General features: G+C 54.5%; 1 protein-coding gene across 1 annotated transcript in view; it reads left to right on the top strand.

Moving 5' to 3' along the window:
* The first annotated feature begins 868 nt into the window (after positions 1-868).
* Positions 869-18,140, top strand: part of wipi2 (WD repeat domain, phosphoinositide interacting 2) — an 81,301-nt gene continuing 64,029 nt past the window's right edge. Inside the window, exon 1 of the mRNA XM_082964658.1 lies at positions 869-1,152. Within this exon, the coding sequence (XP_082820784.1) occupies positions 1,079-1,152 (74 nt within the window). The 5' untranslated portion in view covers positions 869-1,078. The remainder of the gene's footprint in view (positions 1,153-18,140) is intronic.

Raw genomic sequence — 18,140 nt, 5'->3', positions numbered from 1 at the left:
GTATTCAGCATTTCACTGTGAGGTCTACTACACCTGTTGTATTCAGCATTTCACTGTGAGGTCTACTACACCTGTTGTATTCAGCATTTCACTGTAAGGTCTACTACACCTGTTGTATTCAGCATTTCACTGTGAGGTCTACTACACCTGTTGTATTCAGCATTTCACTGTAAGGTCTACTACACCTGTTGTATTCAGCGTTTCACTGTGAGGTCTACTACACCTGTTGTATTCAGCATTTCACAGGTAAGGTCTACTACACCTGTTGTATTCAGCATTTCACAGGTAAGGTCTACTACACCTGTTGTATTCAAGGCATGTGACAAATACAATTTGATTTTAGTACATTACATTACATTACATTATATTACATTATATACCGCAGTTGTGCCAGTGTCTAAAAATTATGAAAATGTATGTTGTCAGACTGCGCCATCTCCTGGTGACAAGTACGGCATAATATCAATAATATCAATAGTATAGCCACGACCACAGAACAAATCAGACAGATATTTCACCGGATGTGTAAATATGAAGCATCCGGTTGGCGTTTCCACTCACTACCAAATATGGTGATGAGAGGAAGCGCAGTGACCGGAAGTGTGCTTCCTAACGGAAATCTCTGCCCACTGTGATTAATCTGTTCTCATTGGAAACGACAGGCTCTGGTTTATCTTGGGTTAGTTCATTAAAATCTTTAAATTATAGATTTTTTTTTTGAGACGTTGCCCATTTTAAAGTGATTGTCATTTACCACACGTCGATTTATCTTTTTCCATCCCCATTCACAGCCGTAAACCAAACCTTTTGAAATGGTAATACGGTCCCTTTAAAAAAAACTGTCGTAAAAAAAAAAAAAAACCTGTCACCGCACATGCGCAGAGAGACTGGAGGTGGGGGAGGCAACGGCGACTGACAAAAACAACAAGAAGAACCGTTGGAACCAAGAGGAAGAGCGAGATGTCTCCATGAATACAGGCTAACTTTATTCTTACCCAGTTATTATTATTATTATTATCATCCACAACCTACCCGACTGCTGCTTTCTCACAAGGCTTGATTAGATGGTGCCGGGCCCATGAACTTGGCTAGTCAGAGCGGGGAGACCGGCTGTAGCCAGCTCCTCTTCGCCAATTTTAACCAGGACAACACGTAAGGAAGGCCGGGGTGGAAAGTGGGGGGGACGGGGGACCCCTAACCGTTACATGATACTCGTTTTTAACGTTTTTTTTTTTTTTTTTTGTAATCGGTGTAGTTCAGAGGTCCCAGCTAATCTGTATCTCGACGGAGAGAGGTGCTAGTTAGCTAACTGACAAGTTGTCTGATCACGTTGTCTACTGTAGTTAGCATCCATGTCGTTAGCCAGCTAAAAACGCTAACCAGCTAGCCAGCTAAAAACGCTAACCAGCTAGCCAGCTAAAAACGCTAACCAGCTAGCCAGCTAAAAACGCTAACCAGCTAGCCAGCTTAAAACGCTAACCAGCTAAAACGCTAACCAGTTAGCCAGCTAAAAACGCTAACCAGCTAATACGCTAACCAGCTACCAGCTAAAACGCTAACCAGCTAAAACGCTAGCCAGCTAAAACGCTAACCAGCTAGCCAGCTAAAACGCTAACCAGCTAAAACGCTAACCAGCTAGCCAGCTAAAACGCTAACCAGCTAGCCAGCTAAAACGCTAACCAGCTAGCCAGCTTAAAACGCTAACCAGCTAGCCAGCTAAAACGCTAACCAGCTAAAACGCTAACCAGCTAGCCAGCTAAAAACGCTAACCAGCTAATACGCTAACCAGCTAGCCAGCTAAAACGCTAACCAGCTAGCCAGCTAAAACGCTAACCAGCTAGCCAGCTAAAACGCTAACCAGCTAGCCAGCTAAAACGCTAACCAGCTAGCCAGCTAAAACGCTAACCAGCTAGCCAGCTAAAACGCTAACCAGCTAGCCAGCTAAAACGCTAACCAGCTAGCCAACTAAAACGCTAACCAGCTAGCCAGCTAAAACGCTAACCAGCTAGCCAGCTAAAACGCTAACCAGCTAGCCAGCTAAAACGCTAACCAGCTAGCCAGCTAAAACGCTAACCAGCTAGCCAGCTAAAACGCTAACCAGCTAGCCAGCTAAAACGCTAACCAGCTAGCCAACTAAAACGCTAACCAGCTAGCCAACTAAAACGCTAACCAGCTAGCCAGCTAAAGTGACTGGATAAGCAAGAAGCGTAAACTAATTGTCTAACAGAAAAAGGCCCAGGGGATCATTCCTTTAATATGACAGTGTATTGATACCTGAACCAATATCTGGTGGAAAAGGCGAGATCTCCTCTCTGTCCAGAAAGCTACGATTCCCTCTGGACCCTCATTTATAAACTGAACTTGACTTGATAGTGTGCTTATTCTCCCGGTAACTTTAGACCATGCCTATCAAATCAAATGTATTTATATAGCCATTTTTGATACATCAGCTGATATCTCAAAGTGCTGTTACAGAAATGTACATAATGCTGTATCACATCCGGGTCGTGATTGGGAGTCCCACAGGGCGGTGCACAAATTCCCGGTTTGACCAGGGTAGGCCGTCAATGGAAATACTATTTTGTTGTTAACTTCTATGGGCTACCTAGCGTCCCACCTGCGGGACGCAGCCAGTGAAATATCACGGCGGGAAATATAAAATGTCATAATTCAATTTTCTCAAACATACAACTATTTTACACCATTTTAAAGATACACTTCTCCTTGATGTAACCACATTGTCCGATTTCAAAAAGGTTTTACAGCGAAAACAAAACATTAGATTATGTCAGGAGAGTACATACAGTCGGGGGGGGGGGGGAAAAGTATTTGATCCCCCTGCTGATGTAACCGATGTGAAATGGCTAGTTAGTTTAGCGGTGGTGCGCGCTAATAGCGTTTCAATCGGTGACGTCACTCGCTCTGAGACCTTGAAGTAGGGTTGTTCCCCTTGCGTTGCAAGAGCCGCGGCTTTTTGTGGCGCGATGGGTAACGATGCTTCGTGGGGTGTCAGTTGTTGATGTGTGCAGAGGGTCCCTGGTTCGAGCCCGGGTTGGGGCGAAGAGAGGGACGGAACCTACACAGTTACACAGATTTTGTACGTTTGCCCACTGACAAAGAAAGGATCAGTCTATAATTTTAATGGTAGGTTTATTTGAACAGTGAGAGACAGAATAACAACAAAAATATCCAGAAAAACACATGCCAGAAATGTTATAAATTGATTTGCATTTTAATGAGGGAAATAAGTATTTCACCCCCTCTCAATCAAAGATTTCTGGCTCCCAGGTGTCTTTTATACAGGTAACGAGCTGAGATTAGGAGCACACTCTTAAAGGGAGTGCTCCTAACCGCAGCTTGTTACCTGTATAAAAGACACCTGTCCACAGAAGCAATCAATCAATCAGATTCCAAACTCTCCACCATGGCCAAGACCAAAGAGCTCTCCAAGGATGTCAGGGACAAGATTGTAGACCTACACAAGGCTGGAATGGGCTACAAGACCATCGCCAAGCAGCTTGGTCAGAAGGTGACAACATTTGGTGCGATTATTCGCAAATGGAAGAAACACAAAAGAACTGTCAATATCCCTCGGCCTGGGGCTCCATGCAAGATCTCACCTCGTGGAGTTGCAATGATCATGAGAACGGTGAGGAATCAGCCCAGAACTACACGGGAGGATCTTGTCAATAATCTCAAGGCAGCTGGGACCATAGTCACCAAGAAAACAATTGGTAACACACTACGCCGTGAAGGACTGAAATCCTGCAGCGCCTGCAAGGTCCCCCTGCTCAAGAATACACATATACATGCCCGTCTGAAGTTTGCCAATGAACATCTGAATGATTCAGAGGACAACTGGTGAAAGTGTTGTGGTCAGATGAGACCAAAATGGAGCTCTTTGGCATCAACTCAACTCGCCGTGTTTGGAGGAGGAGGAATGCTGCCTATGACCCCAAGAACACCATCCCCACCGTCAAACATGGAGATGGAAACATTATGCTTTGGGGGTGTTTTTCTGCTAAGGGGACAGGACAACTTCACCGCATCAAAGGGACGATGTACCGCCAAATCTTGGGTGAGAACCTCCTTCCCTCAGCCAGGGCATTGAAAATGGGTCGTGGATGGGTATTCCAGCATGACAATGACCCAAAACACACGGCCAAGGCAACAAAGGAGTGGCTCAAGAAGAAGCACATTAAGGTCCTGGAGTGGCCTAGCCAGTCTCCAGACCTTCATCCCATAGAAAATCTGTGGAGGGAGCTGAAGGTTCGAGTTGCCAAACGTCAACCTCGAAACCTTAATGACTTGGAGAAGATCTGCAAAGAGGAGTGGGACAAAATCCCTCCTGAGGTGTGTGCAAACCTGGTGGCCAACTACAAGAAACATCTGACCTCTGTGATTGCCAACAAGGGTTTTGCCACCAAGTACTAAGTCATGTTTTGCAGAGGGGGTCAAATACTTATTTCCCTCATTAAAATGCAAATCATTTTATAACATTTTTGACATGCGTTTTTCTGGATTTTTGTTGTAGTTATTCTGTCTCTCACTGTTCAAATAAACCTACTATTAAAATTATAGACTGATCATTTCTTTGTAAGTGGGCAAACGTACAAAATCAGCAGGGGATCAAATACTTTTTCCCCCCACTGTAGACAAAAATAATCACACAGCCATTTTCCAAGCAAGGACATGTGTCAATAAAACCCAAAAGCGCAGCTAAATGAAGCACTAACCTTTGACGATCTTCATCAGATGACACTCCTAGGACATCATGTTACACAATACATGTATGTTTTGTTCAATAAAGTTCATATTTATATCCAAAAACAGTATTTTACATCGGCGCGTGATGTTCAGAAAATGTATTCCCACCAAAACGACCGGTGAATGAGCACATCAATTTACAACGTTGGTCTCGATGGTGTTTTGATGCGTTGATGGTGTTTTGATGCGTTGATCTCGATGGTGTTTTGATGCGTTGGTCTCGATGGTGTTTTGATGCGTTGGTCTCGATGGCGTTTTGATGCGTTGGTCTCGATGGTGTTTTGATGCGTTGGTCTCGATGGTGTTTTGATGCGTTGATCTCGATGGTGTTTTGATGCGTTGATGGTGTTTTGATACGTTGGTCTCGATGGTGTTTTGATGCGTTGATGGCGTTTTGATGCTTGGTCTCGATGGCGTTTTGATGCGTTGATGGTGTTTTGATGCGTTGGTCTCGATGGTGTTTTGATGCGTTGATGGTGTTTTGATGCGTTGATCTCGATGGTGTTTTGATGCGTTGGTCTCGATGGCGTTTTGATGCGTTGGTCTCGATGGTGTTTTGATGCGTTGATGGTGTTTTGATGCGTTGGTCTCGATGGTGTTTTGATGCGTTGGTGGCGTTTTGATGCGTTGTCTCGATGGCGTTTTGATGCGTTGATGGTGTTTTGATGCGTTGATCTCGATGGTGTTTTGATGCGTTGGTCTCGATGGCGTTTTGATGCGTTGGTCTCGATGGTGTTTTGATGTGTTGAGGTGCTCGATGGTGTTTTGATGCGTTGATCTCGATGGTGTTTTGATGCGTTGATCTCGATGGTGTTTTGATGCGTTGATGGTGTTTTGATGCGTTGGTCTCGATGGTGTTTTGATGCGTTGGTCTCGATGGTGTTTTGATGCGTTGGTCTCGATGGTGTTTTGATGCGTTGGTCTCGATGGTGTTTTGATGCGTTGGTCTCGATGGTGTTTTGATGCGTTGGTCTCGATGGTGTTTTGATGCGTTGGTCTCGATGGTGTTTTGATGCGTTGATCTCGATGGTGTTTCGTGTTGGGTGATTTTTACCCGTCCCTGGTGGAGTCTGTGGAAGTGGAGTTGCTCTGGTCTTTCTGGGTAGTGAGACTGTCACAGTGTCTCTGTCTCTGTCCCCTCGGTTAGACCAGTGTCTCCAGCCTGTCCTGTCCCCTCGGTTAGACCAGTTCTCCACCTGTCCCTGTCCCCTCGGTTAGACCAGTGTCTCCAGCCTGTCTCTGTCTCTGTCCCCTCGGTTAGACCAGTGTCTCCAGCCTGTCTCTGTCCCCTCGGTTAGACCAGTGTCTCCAGGCTGTCTCTGTCTCTGTCCCCTCGGTTAGACCAGTGTCTCCAGCCTGTCTCTGTCCCCTCGGTTAGACCAGTGTCTCCAGCCTGTCTCTGTCCCCTCGGTTAGACCAGTGTCTCCAGCCTGTCTCTGTCCCCTCGGTTAGACCAGTGTCTCCAGCCTGTCTCTGTCCCCTCGGTTAGACCAGTGTCTCCAGCCTGTCTCTGTCCCCTCGGTTAGACCAGTGTCTCCAGCCTGTCTCTGTCCCCTCGGTTAGACCAGTGTCTCCAGCCTGTCTCTGTCCCTGTCCCCTCGGTTAGACCAGTGTCTCCAGCCTGTCTCTGTCCCCTCGGTTAGACCAGTGTCTCCAGCCTGTCTCTGTCCCCTCGGTTAGACCAGTGTCTCCAGCCTGTCTCTGTCTCTGTCCCCTCGGTTAGACCAGTGTCTCCAGCCTGTCTCTGTCTCTGTCCCCTCGGTTAGACCAGTGTCTCCAGCCTGTCTCTGTCTCTGTCCCCTCGGTTAGACCAGTGTCTCCAGCCTGTCTCTGTCCCCTCGGTTAGACCAGTGTCTCCAGCCTGTCTCTGTCCCCTCGGTTAGACCAGTGTCTCCAGCCTGTCTCTGTCCCCTCGGTTAGACCAGTGTCTCCAGCCTGTCTCTGTCCCCTCGGTTAGACCAGTGTCTCCAGCCTGTCTCTGTCCCCTCGGTTAGACCAGTGTCTCCAGCCTGTCTCTGTCCCCTCGGTTAGACCAGTGTCTCCAGCCTGTCTCTGTCCCCTCGGTTAGACCAGTGTCTCCAGCCTGTCTCTGTCCCCTCGGTTAGACCAGTGTCTCCAGCCTGTCTCTGTCCCCTCGGTTAGACCAGTGTCTCCAGCCTGTCTCTGTCTCTGTCCCCTCGGTTAGACCAGTGTCTCCAGCCTGTCTCTGTCCCCTCGGTTAGACCAGTGTCTCCAGCCTGTCTCTGTCCCCTCGGTTAGACCAGTGTCTCCAGCCTGTCTCTGTCTCTGTCCCCTCGGTTAGACCAGTGTCTCCAGCCTGTCTCTGTCTCTGTCCCCTCGGTTAGACCAGTGTCTCCAGCCTGTCTCTGTCCCCTCGGTTAGACCAGTGTCTCCAGCCTGTCTCTGTCCCCTCGGTTAGACCAGTGTCTCCAGCCTGTCTCTGTCCCCTCGGTTAGACCAGTGTCTCCAGCCTGTCTCTGTCCCCTCGGTTAGACCAGTGTCTCCAGCCTGTCTCTGTCCCCTCGGTTAGACCAGTGTCTCCAGCCTGTCTCTGTCCCCTCGGTTAGACCAGTGTCTCCAGCCTGTCTCTGTCTCTGTCCCCTCGGTTAGACCAGTGTCTCCAGCCTGTCTCTGTCCCCTCGGTTAGACCAGTGTCTCCAGCCTGTCTCTGTCTCTGTCCCCTCGGTTAGACCAGTGTCTCCAGCCTGTCTCTGTCCCCTCGGTTAGACCAGTGTCTCCAGCCTGTCTCTGTCCCCTCGGTTAGACCAGTGTCTCCAGCCTGTCTCTGTCCCCTCGGTTAGACCAGTGTCTCCAGCCTGTCTCTGTCCCCTCGGTTAGACCAGTGTCTCCAGCCTGTCTCTGTCTCTGTCCCCTCGGTTAGACCAGTGTCTCCAGCCTGTCTCTGTCCCCTCGGTTAGACCAGTGTCTCCAGCCTGTCTCTGTCCCCTCGGTTAGACCAGTGTCTCCAGCCTGTCTCTGTCCCCTCGGTTAGACCAGTGTCTCCAGCCTGTCTCTGTCCCTGTCCCCTCGGTTAGACCAGTGTCTCCAGCCTGTCTCTGTCTCTGTCCCCTCGGTTAGACCAGTGTCTCCAGCCTGTCTCTGTCCCCTCGGTTAGACCAGTGTCTCCAGCCTGTCTCTGTCTCTGTCCCCTCGGTTAGACCAGTGTCTCCAGCCTGTCTCTGTCTCTGTCCCCTCGGTTAGACCAGTGTCTCCAGCCTGTCTCTGTCCCCTCGGTTAGACCAGTGTCTCCAGCCTGTCTCTGTCCCCTCGGTTAGACCAGTGTCTCCAGCCTGTCTCTGTCCCCTCGGTTAGACCAGTGTCTCCAGCCTGTCTCTGTCCTGTCCCCTCGGTTAGACCAGTGTCTCCAGCCTGTCTCTGTCTCTGTCCCCTCGGTTAGACCAGTGTCTCCAGACCTGTCTCTGTCTCTGTCCCCTCGGTTAGACCAGTGTCTCCAGCCTGTCTCTGTCCCCTCGGTTAGACCAGTGTCTCCAGCCTGTCTCTGTCCCCTCGGTTAGACCAGTGTCTCCAGCCTGTCTCTGTCTCTGTCCCCTCGGTTAGACCAGTGTCTCCAGCCTGTCTCTGTCCCCTCGGTTAGACCAGTGTCTCCAGCCTGTCTCTGTCCCCTCGGTTAGACCAGTGTCTCCAGCCTGTCTCTGTCCCCTCGGTTAGACCAGTGTCTCCAGCCTGTCTCTGTCCCCTCGGTTAGACCAGTGTCTCCAGCCTGTCTCTGTCCCCTCGGTTAGACCAGTGTCTCCAGCCTGTCTCTGTCCCCTCGGTTAGACCAGTGTCTCCAGCCTGTCTCTGTCCCCTCGGTTAGACCAGTGTCTCCAGCCTGTCTCTGTCCCCTCGGTTAGACCAGTGTCTCCAGCCTGTCTCTGTCTCTGTCCCCTCGGTTAGACCAGTGTCTCCAGCCTGTCTCTGTCCCCTCGGTTAGACCAGTGTCTCCAGCCTGTCTCTGTCCCCTCGGTTAGACCAGTGTCCCGCCTGCCGCCCCCGGTTAGACCAGTGTCTCCAGCCTGTCTCTGTCCCCTCGGTTAGACCAGTGTCTCCAGCCTGTCTCTGTCCCCTCGGTTAGACCAGTGTCTCCAGCCTGTCTCTGTCCCCTCGGTTAGACCAGTGTCTCCAGCCTGTCTCTGTCTCTGTCCCCTCGGTTAGACCAGTGTCTCCAGCCTGTCTCTGTCCCCTCGGTTAGACCAGTGTCTCCAGCCTGTCTCTGTCCCCTCGGTTAGACCAGTGTCTCCAGCCTGTCTCTGTCCCCTCGGTTAGACCAGTGTCTCCAGCCTGTCTCTGTCTCTGTCCCCTCGGTTAGACCAGTGTCTCCAGCCTGTCTCTGTCCCCTCGGTTAGACCAGTGTCTCCAGCCTGTCTCTGTCCCCTCGGTTAGACCAGTGTCTCCAGCCTGTCTCTGTCTCTGTCCCCTCGGTTAGACCAGTGTCTCCAGCCTGTCTCTGTCTCTGTCCCCTCGGTTAGACCAGTGTCTCCAGCCTGTCTCTGTCCCCTCGGTTAGACCAGTGTCTCCAGCCTGTCCTGTCCCCTCGGTTAGACCAGTGTCTCCAGCCTGTCTCTGTCCCCTCGGTTAGACCAGTGTCTCCAGCCTGTCTCTGTCCTGTCCCCTCGGTTAGACCAGTGTCTCCAGCCTGTCTCTGTCTCTGTCCCCTCGGTTAGACCAGTGTCTCCAGCCTGTCTCTGTCCCCTCGGTTAGACCAGTGTCTCCAGCCTGTCTCTGTCCCCTCGGTTAGACCAGTGTCTCCAGCCTGTCTCTGTCCCCTCGGTTAGACCAGTGTCTCCAGCCTGTCTCTGTCCCCTCGGTTAGACCAGTGTCTCCAGCCTGTCTCTGTCCCCTCGGTTAGACCAGTGTCTCCAGCCTGTCTCTGTCCCCTCGGTTAGACCAGTGTCTCCAGCCTGTCTCTGTCTCTGTCCCCTCGGTTAGACCAGTGTCTCCAGCCTGTCTCTGTCCCCTCGGTTAGACCAGTGTCTCCAGCCTGTCTCTGTCTCTGTCCCCTCGGTTAGACCAGTGTCTCCAGCCTGTCTCTGTCCCCTCGGTTAGACCAGTGTCTCCAGCCTGTCTCTGTCCTGTCCCCTCGGTTAGACCAGTGTCTCCAGCCTGTCTCTGTCCCCTCGGTTAGACCAGTGTCTCCAGCCTGTCTCTGTCCCCTCGGTTAGACCAGTGTCTCCAGCCTGTCTCTGTCCCCTCGGTTAGACCAGTGTCTCCAGCCTGTCTCTGTCTCTGTCCCCTCGGTTAGACCAGTGTCTCCAGCCTGTCTCTGTCCCCTCGGTTAGACCAGTGTCTCCAGCCTGTCTCTGTCCCCTCGGTTAGACCAGTGTCTCCAGCCTGTCTCTGTCCCCTCGGTTAGACCAGTGTCTCCAGCCTGTCTCTGTCCCCTCGGTTAGACCAGTGTCTCCAGCCTGTCTCTGTCCCCTCGGTTAGACCAGTGTCTCCAGCCTGTCTCTGTCCCCTCGGTTAGACCAGTGTCTCCAGCCTGTCTCTGTCCCCTCGGTTAGACCAGTGTCTCCAGCCTGTCTCTGTCTCTGTCCCCTCGGTTAGACCAGTGTCTCCAGCCTGTCTCTGTCCCCTCGGTTAGACCAGTGTCTCCAGCCTGTCTCTGTCTCTGTCCCCTCGGTTAGACCAGTGTCTCCAGCCTGTCTCTGTCCCCTCGGTTAGACCAGTGTCTCCAGCCTGTCTCTGTCTCTGTCCCCTCGGTTAGACCAGTGTCTCCAGCCTGTCTCTGTCCCCTCGGTTAGACCAGTGTCTCCAGCCTGTCTCTGTCCCCTCGGTTAGACCAGTGTCTCCAGCCTGTCTCTGTCCCCTCGGTTAGACCAGTGTCTCCAGCCTGTCTCTGTCCCCTCGGTTAGACCAGTGTCTCCAGCCTGTCTCTGTCCCCTCGGTTAGACCAGTGTCTCCAGCCTGTCTCTGTCCCCTCGGTTAGACCAGTGTCTCCAGCCTGTCTCTGTCCCCTCGGTTAGACCAGTGTCTCCAGCCTGTCTCTGTCCCCTCGGTTAGACCAGTGTCTCCAGCCTGTCTCTGTCTCTGTCCCCTCGGTTAGACCAGTGTCTCCAGCCTGTCTCTGTCCCCTCGGTTAGACCAGTGTCTCCAGCCTGTCTCTGTCCCCTCGGTTAGACCAGTGTCTCCAGCCTGTCTCTGTCTCTGTCCCCTCGGTTAGACCAGTGTCTCCAGCCTGTCTCTGTCTCTGTCCCCTCGGTTAGACCAGTGTCTCCAGCCTGTCTCTGTCTCTGTCCCCTCGGTTAGACCAGTGTCTCCAGCCTGTCTCTGTCCCCTCGGTTAGACCAGTGTCTCCAGCCTGTCTCTGTCCCCTCGGTTAGACCAGTGTCTCCAGCCTGTCTCTGTCCCCTCGGTTAGACCAGTGTCTCCAGCCTGTCTCTGTCCCCTCGGTTAGACCAGTGTCTCCAGCCTGTCTCTGTCCCCTCGGTTAGACCAGTGTCTCCAGCCTGTCTCTGTCCCCTCGGTTAGACCAGTGTCTCCAGCCTGTCTCTGTCCCCTCGGTTAGACCAGTGTCTCCAGCCTGTCTCTGTCCCCTCGGTTAGACCAGTGTCTCCAGCCTGTCTCTGTCCCCTCGGTTAGACCAGTGTCTCCAGCCTGTCTCTGTCCCCTCGGTTAGACCAGTGTCTCCAGCCTGTCTCTGTCCCCTCGGTTAGACCAGTGTCTCCAGCCTGTCTCTGTCCCCTCGGTTAGACCAGTGTCTCCAGCCTGTCTCTGTCCCCTCGGTTAGACCAGTGTCTCCAGCCTGTCTCTGTCCCCTCGGTTAGACCAGTGTCTCCAGCCTGTCTCTGTCCCCTCGGTTAGACCAGTGTCTCCAGCCTGTCTCTGTCTCTGTCCCCTCGGTTAGACCAGTGTCTCCAGCCTGTCTCTGTCCCCTCGGTTAGACCAGTGTCTCCAGCCTGTCTCTGTCCCCTCGGTTAGACCAGTGTCTCCAGCCTGTCTCTGTCCCCTCGGTTAGACCAGTGTCTCCAGCCTGTCTCTGTCCCCTCGGTTAGACCAGTGTCTCCAGCCTGTCTCTGTCTCTGTCCCCTCGGTTAGACCAGTGTCTCCAGCCTGTCTCTGTCCCCTCGGTTAGACCAGTGTCTCCAGCCTGTCTCTGTCCCCTCGGTTAGACCAGTGTCTCCAGCCTGTCTCTGTCCCCTCGGTTAGACCAGTGTCTCCAGCCTGTCTCTGTCCCCTCGGTTAGACCAGTGTCTCCAGCCTGTCTCTGTCCCCTCGGTTAGACCAGTGTCTCCAGCCTGTCTCTGTCTCTGTCCCCTCGGTTAGACCAGTGTCTCCAGCCTGTCTCTGTCCCCTCGGTTAGACCAGTGTCTCCAGCCTGTCTCTGTCTCTGTCCCCTCGGTTAGACCAGTGTCTCCAGCCTGTCTCTGTCCCCTCGGTTAGACCAGTGTCTCCAGCCTGTCTCTGTCCCCTCGGTTAGACCAGTGTCTCCAGCCTGTCTCTGTCCCCTCGGTTAGACCAGTGTCTCCAGCCTGTCTCTGTCCCCTCGGTTAGACCAGTGTCTCCAGCCTGTCTCTGTCCCCTCGGTTAGACCAGTGTCTCCAGCCTGTCTCTGTCCCCTCGGTTAGACCAGTGTCTCCAGCCTGTCTCCTGTCCCCTCGGTTAGACCAGTGTCTCCAGCCTGTCTCTGTCCCCTCGGTTAGACCAGTGTCTCCAGCCTGTCTCTGTCTCTGTCCCCTCGGTTAGACCAGTGTCTCCAGCCTGTCTCTGTCTCTGTCCCCTCGGTTAGACCAGTGTCTCCAGCCTGTCTCTGTCTCTGTCCCCTCGGTTAGACCAGTGTCTCCAGCCTGTCTCTGTCCCCTCGGTTAGACCAGTGTCTCCAGCCTGTCTCTGTCCCCTCGGTTAGACCAGTGTCTCCAGCCTGTCTCTGTCCCCTCGGTTAGACCAGTGTCTCCAGCCTGTCTCTGTCCCCTCGGTTAGACCAGTGTCTCCAGCCTGTCTCTGTCCCCTCGGTTAGACCAGTGTCTCCAGCCTGTCTCTGTCCCCTCGGTTAGACCAGTGTCTCCAGCCTGTCTCTGTCCCCTCGGTTAGACCAGTGTCTCCAGCCTGTCTCTGTCCCCTCGGTTAGACCAGTGTCTCCAGCCTGTCTCTGTCCCCTCGGTTAGACCAGTGTCTCCAGCCTGTCTCTGTCCCCTCGGTTAGACCAGTGTCTCCAGCCTGTCTCTGTCCCCTCGGTTAGACCAGTGTCTCCAGCCTGTCTCTGTCCTGTCCCCTCGGTTAGACCAGTGTCTCCAGCCTGTCTCTGTCCCCTCGGTTAGACCAGTGTCTCCAGCCTGTCTCTGTCCCCTCGGTTAGACCAGTGTCTCCAGCCTGTCTCTGTCCCCTCGGTTAGACCAGTGTCTCCAGCCTGTCTCTGTCCCCTCGGTTAGACCAGTGTCTCCAGCCTGTCTCTGTCCCCTCGGTTAGACCAGTGTCTCCAGCCTGTCTCTGTCCCCTCGGTTAGACCAGTGTCTCCAGCCTGTCTCTGTCCCCTCGGTTAGACCAGTGTCTCCAGCCTGTCTCTGTCTCTGTCCCCTCGGTTAGACCAGTGTCTCCAGCCTGTCTCTGTCCCCTCGGTTAGACCAGTGTCTCCAGCCTGTCTCTGTCCCCTCGGTTAGACCAGTGTCTCCAGCCTGTCTCTGTCTCTGTCCCCTCGGTTAGACCAGTGTCTCCAGCCTGTCTCTGTCTCTGTCCCCTCGGTTAGACCAGTGTCTCCAGCCTGTCTCTGTCTCTGTCCCCTCGGTTAGACCAGTGTCTCCAGCCTGTCTCTGTCCCCTCGGTTAGACCAGTGTCTCCAGCCTGTCTCTGTCCCCTCGGTTAGACCAGTGTCTCCAGCCTGTCTCTGTCCCCTCGGTTAGACCAGTGTCTCCAGCCTGTCTCTGTCCCCTCGGTTAGACCAGTGTCTCCAGCCTGTCTCTGTCCCCTCGGTTAGACCAGTGTCTCCAGCCTGTCTCTGTCCCCTCGGTTAGACCAGTGTCTCCAGCCTGTCTCTGTCCCCTCGGTTAGACCAGTGTCTCCAGCCTGTCTCTGTCCCCTCGGTTAGACCAGTGTCTCCAGCCTGTCTCTGTCCCCTCGGTTAGACCAGTGTCTCCAGCCTGTCTCTGTCCCCTCGGTTAGACCAGTGTCTCCAGCCTGTCTCTGTCCCCTCGGTTAGACCAGTGTCTCCAGCCTGTCTCTGTCCCCTCGGTTAGACCAGTGTCTCCAGCCTGTCTCTGTCCCCTCGGTTAGACCAGTGTCTCCAGCCTGTCTCTGTCCCCTCGGTTAGACCAGTGTCTCCAGCCTGTCTCTGTCCCCTCGGTTAGACCAGTGTCTCCAGCCTGTCTCTGTCTCTGTCCCCTCGGTTAGACCAGTGTCTCCAGCCTGTCTCTGTCCCCTCGGTTAGACCAGTGTCTCCAGCCTGTCTCTGTCCCCTCGGTTAGACCAGTGTCTCCAGCCTGTCTCTGTCCCCTCGGTTAGACCAGTGTCTCCAGCCTGTCTCTGTCCCCTCGGTTAGACCAGTGTCTCCAGCCTGTCTCTGTCTCTGTCCCCTCGGTTAGACCAGTGTCTCCAGCCTGTCTCTGTCCCCTCGGTTAGACCAGTGTCTCCAGCCTGTCTCTGTCCCCTCGGTTAGACCAGTGTCTCCAGCCTGTCTCTGTCCCCTCGGTTAGACCAGTGTCTCCAGCCTGTCTCTGTCCTGTCCCCTCGGTTAGACCAGTGTCTCCAGCCTGTCTCTGTCCTGTCCCCTCGGTTAGACCAGTGTCTCCAGCCTGTCTCTGTCTCTGTCCCCTCGGTTAGACCAGTGTCTCCAGCCTGTCTCTGTCCCCTCGGTTAGACCAGTGTCTCCAGCCTGTCTCTGTCTCTGTCCCCTCGGTTAGACCAGTGTCTCCAGCCTGTCTCTGTCCCCTCGGTTAGACCAGTGTCTCCAGCCTGTCTCTGTCCCCTCGGTTAGACCAGTGTCTCCAGCCTGTCTCTGTCCCCTCGGTTAGACCAGTGTCTCCAGCCTGTCTCTGTCCCCTCGGTTAGACCAGTGTCTCCAGCCTGTCTCTGTCCCCTCGGTTAGACCAGTGTCTCCAGCCTGTCTCTGTCCCCTCGGTTAGACCAGTGTCTCCAGCCTGTCTCTGTCCTGTCCCCTCGGTTAGACCAGTGTCTCCAGCCTGTCTCTGTCCCCTCGGTTAGACCAGTGTCTCCAGCCTGTCTCTGTCTCTGTCCCCTCGGTTAGACCAGTGTCTCCAGCCTGTCTCTGTCTCTGTCCCCTCGGTTAGACCAGTGTCTCCAGCCTGTCTCTGTCTCTGTCCCCTCGGTTAGACCAGTGTCTCCAGCCTGTCTCTGTCCCCTCGGTTAGACCAGTGTCTCCAGCCTGTCTCTGTCCCCTCGGTTAGACCAGTGTCTCCAGCCTGTCTCTGTCCCCTCGGTTAGACCAGTGTCTCCAGCCTGTCTCTGTCCCCTCGGTTAGACCAGTGTCTCCAGCCTGTCTCTGTCCCCTCGGTTAGACCAGTGTCTCCAGCCTGTCTCTGTCCCCTCGGTTAGACCAGTGTCTCCAGCCTGTCTCTGTCCCCTCGGTTAGACCAGTGTCTCCAGCCTGTCTCTGTCCCCTCGGTTAGACCAGTGTCTCCAGCCTGTCTCTGTCCCCTCGGTTAGACCAGTGTCTCCAGCCTGTCTCTGTCCTGTCCCCTCGGTTAGACCAGTGTCTCCAGCCTGTCTCTGTCCCCTCGGTTAGACCAGTGTCTCCAGCCTGTCTCTGTCCCCTCGGTTAGACCAGTGTCTCCAGCCTGTCTCTGTCCCCTCGGTTAGACCAGTGTCTCCAGCCTGTCTCTGTCCCCTCGGTTAGACCAGTGTCTCCAGCCTGTCTCTGTCCCCTCGGTTAGACCAGTGTCTCCAGCCTGTCTCTGTCCCCTCGGTTAGACCAGTGTCTCCAGCCTGTCTCTGTCCCCTCGGTTAGACCAGTGTCTCCAGCCTGTCTCTGTCCCCTCGGTTAGACCAGTGTCTCCAGCCTGTCTCTGTCCCCTCGGTTAGACCAGTGTCTCCAGCCTGTCTCTGTCCCCTCGGTTAGACCAGTGTCTCCAGCCTGTCTCTGTCTCTGTCCCCTCGGTTAGACCAGTGTCTCCAGCCTGTCTCTGTCTCTGTCCCCTCGGTTAGACCAGTGTCTCCAGCCTGTCTCTGTCCCCTCGGTTAGACCAGTGTCTCCAGCCTGTCTCTGTCTCTGTCCCCTCGGTTAGACCAGTGTCTCCAGCCTGTCTCTGTCCCCTCGGTTAGACCAGTGTCTCCAGCCTGTCTCTGTCCCCTCGGTTAGACCAGTGTCTCCAGCCTGTCTCTGTCCCCTCGGTTAGACCAGTGTCTCCAGCCTGTCTCTGTCCCCTCGGTTAGACCAGTGTCTCCAGCCTGTCTCTGTCCCCTCGGTTAGACCAGTGTCTCCAGCCTGTCTCTGTCTCTGTCCCCTCGGTTAGACCAGTGTCTCCAGCCTGTCTCTGTCCCCTCGGTTAGACCAGTGTCTCCAGCCTGTCTCTGTCCCCTCGGTTAGACCAGTGTCTCCAGCCTGTCTCTGTCCCCTCGGTTAGACCAGTGTCTCCAGCCTGTCTCTGTCCCCTCGGTTAGACCAGTGTCTCCAGCCTGTCTCTGTCCCCTCGGTTAGACCAGTGTCTCCAGCCTGTCTCTGTCCCCTCGGTTAGACCAGTGTCTCCAGCCTGTCTCTGTCCCCTCGGTTAGACCAGTGTCTCCAGCCTGTCTCTGTCCCCTCGGTTAGACCAGTGTCTCCAGCCTGTCTCTGTCCCCTCGGTTAGACCAGTGTCTCCAGCCTGTCTCTGTCTCTGTCCCCTCGGTTAGACCAGTGTCTCCAGCCTGTCTCTGTCTCTGTCCCCTCGGTTAGACCAGTGTCTCCAGCCTGTCTCTGTCCCCTCGGTTAGACCAGTGTCTCCAGCCTGTCTCTGTCCCCTCGGTTAGACCAGTGTCTCCAGCCTGTCTCTGTCCCCTCGGTTAGACCAGTGTCTCCAGCCTGTCTCTGTCTCTGTCCCCTCGGTTAGACCAGTGTCTCCAGCCTGTCTCTGTCCCCTCGGTTAGACCAGTGTCTCCAGCCTGTCTCTGTCCCCTCGGTTAGACCAGTGTCTCCAGCCTGTCTCTGTCCCCTCGGTTAGACCAGTGTCTCCAGCCTGTCTCTGTCCCCTCGGTTAGACCAGTGTCTCCAGCCTGTCTCTGTCTCTGTCCCCTCGGTTAGACCAGTGTCTCCAGCCTGTCTCTGTCCCCTCGGTTAGACCAGTGTCTCCAGCCTGTCTCTGTCCCCTCGGTTAGACCAGTGTCTCCAGCCTGTCTCTGTCCCCTCGGTTAGACCAGTGTCTCCAGCCTGTCTCTGTCCCCTCGGTTAGACCAGTGTCTCCAGCCTGTCTCTGTCCCCTCGGTTAGACCAGTGTCTCCAGCCTGTCTCTGTCCCCTCGGTTAGACCAGTGTCTCCAGCCTGTCTCTGTCCCCTCGGTTAGACCAGTGTCTCCAGCCTGTCTCTGTCCCCTCGGTTAGACCAGTGTCTCCAGCCTGTCTCTGTCCCCTCGGTTAGACCAGTGTCTCCAGCCTGTCTCTGTCTCTGTCCCCTCGGTTAGACCAGTGTCTCCAGCCTGTCTCTGTCCCTGTCCCCTCGGTTAGACCAGTGTCTCCAGCCTGTCTCTGTCCCCTCGGTTAGACCAGTGTCTCCAGCCTGTCTCTGTCTCTGTCCCCTCGGTTAGACCAGTGTCTCCAGCCTGTCTCTGTCTCTGTCCCCTCGGTTAGACCAGTGTCTCCAGCCTGTCTCTGTCTCTGTCCCCTCGGTTAGACCAGTGTCTCCAGCCTGTCTCTGTCCCCTCGGTTAGACCAGTGTCTCCAGCCTGTCTCTGTCCCCTCGGTTAGACCAGTGTCTCCAGCCTGTCTCTGTCCCCTCGGTTAGACCAGTGTCTCCAGCCTGTCTCTGTCCCCTCGGTTAGACCAGTGTCTCCAGCCTGTCTCTGTCCCCTCGGTTAGACCAGTGTCTCCAGCCTGTCTCTGTCCCCTCGGTTAGACCAGTGTCTCCAGCCTGTCTCTGTCCCCTCGGTTAGACCAGTGTCTCCAGCCTGTCTCTGTCCCCTCGGTTAGACCAGTGTCTCCAGCCTGTCTCTGTCCCCTCGGTTAGACCAGTGTCTCCAGCCTGTCTCTGTCCCCTCGGTTAGACCAGTGTCTCCAGCCTGTCTCTGTCCTGTCCCCTCGGTTAGACCAGTGTCTCCAGCCTGTCTCTGTCCCCTCGGTTAGACCAGTGTCTCCAGCCTGTCTCTGTCCCCTCGGTTAGACCAGTGTCTCCAGCCTGTCTCTGTCCCCTCGGTTAGACCAGTGTCTCCAGCCTGTCTCTGTCCCCTCGGTTAGACCAGTGTCTCCAGCCTGTCTCTGTCTCTGTCCCCTCGGTTAGACCAGTGTCTCCAGCCTGTCTC

This window comes from Salmo salar, chromosome 18, assembly GCF_965601325.2.
Source record: "Salmo salar chromosome 18, fSalSal1, whole genome shotgun sequence".
Taxonomy (NCBI): Eukaryota; Metazoa; Chordata; class Actinopteri; order Salmoniformes; family Salmonidae; genus Salmo; species Salmo salar.
This window is presented reverse-complemented; position numbering and strand designations above follow the sequence as displayed.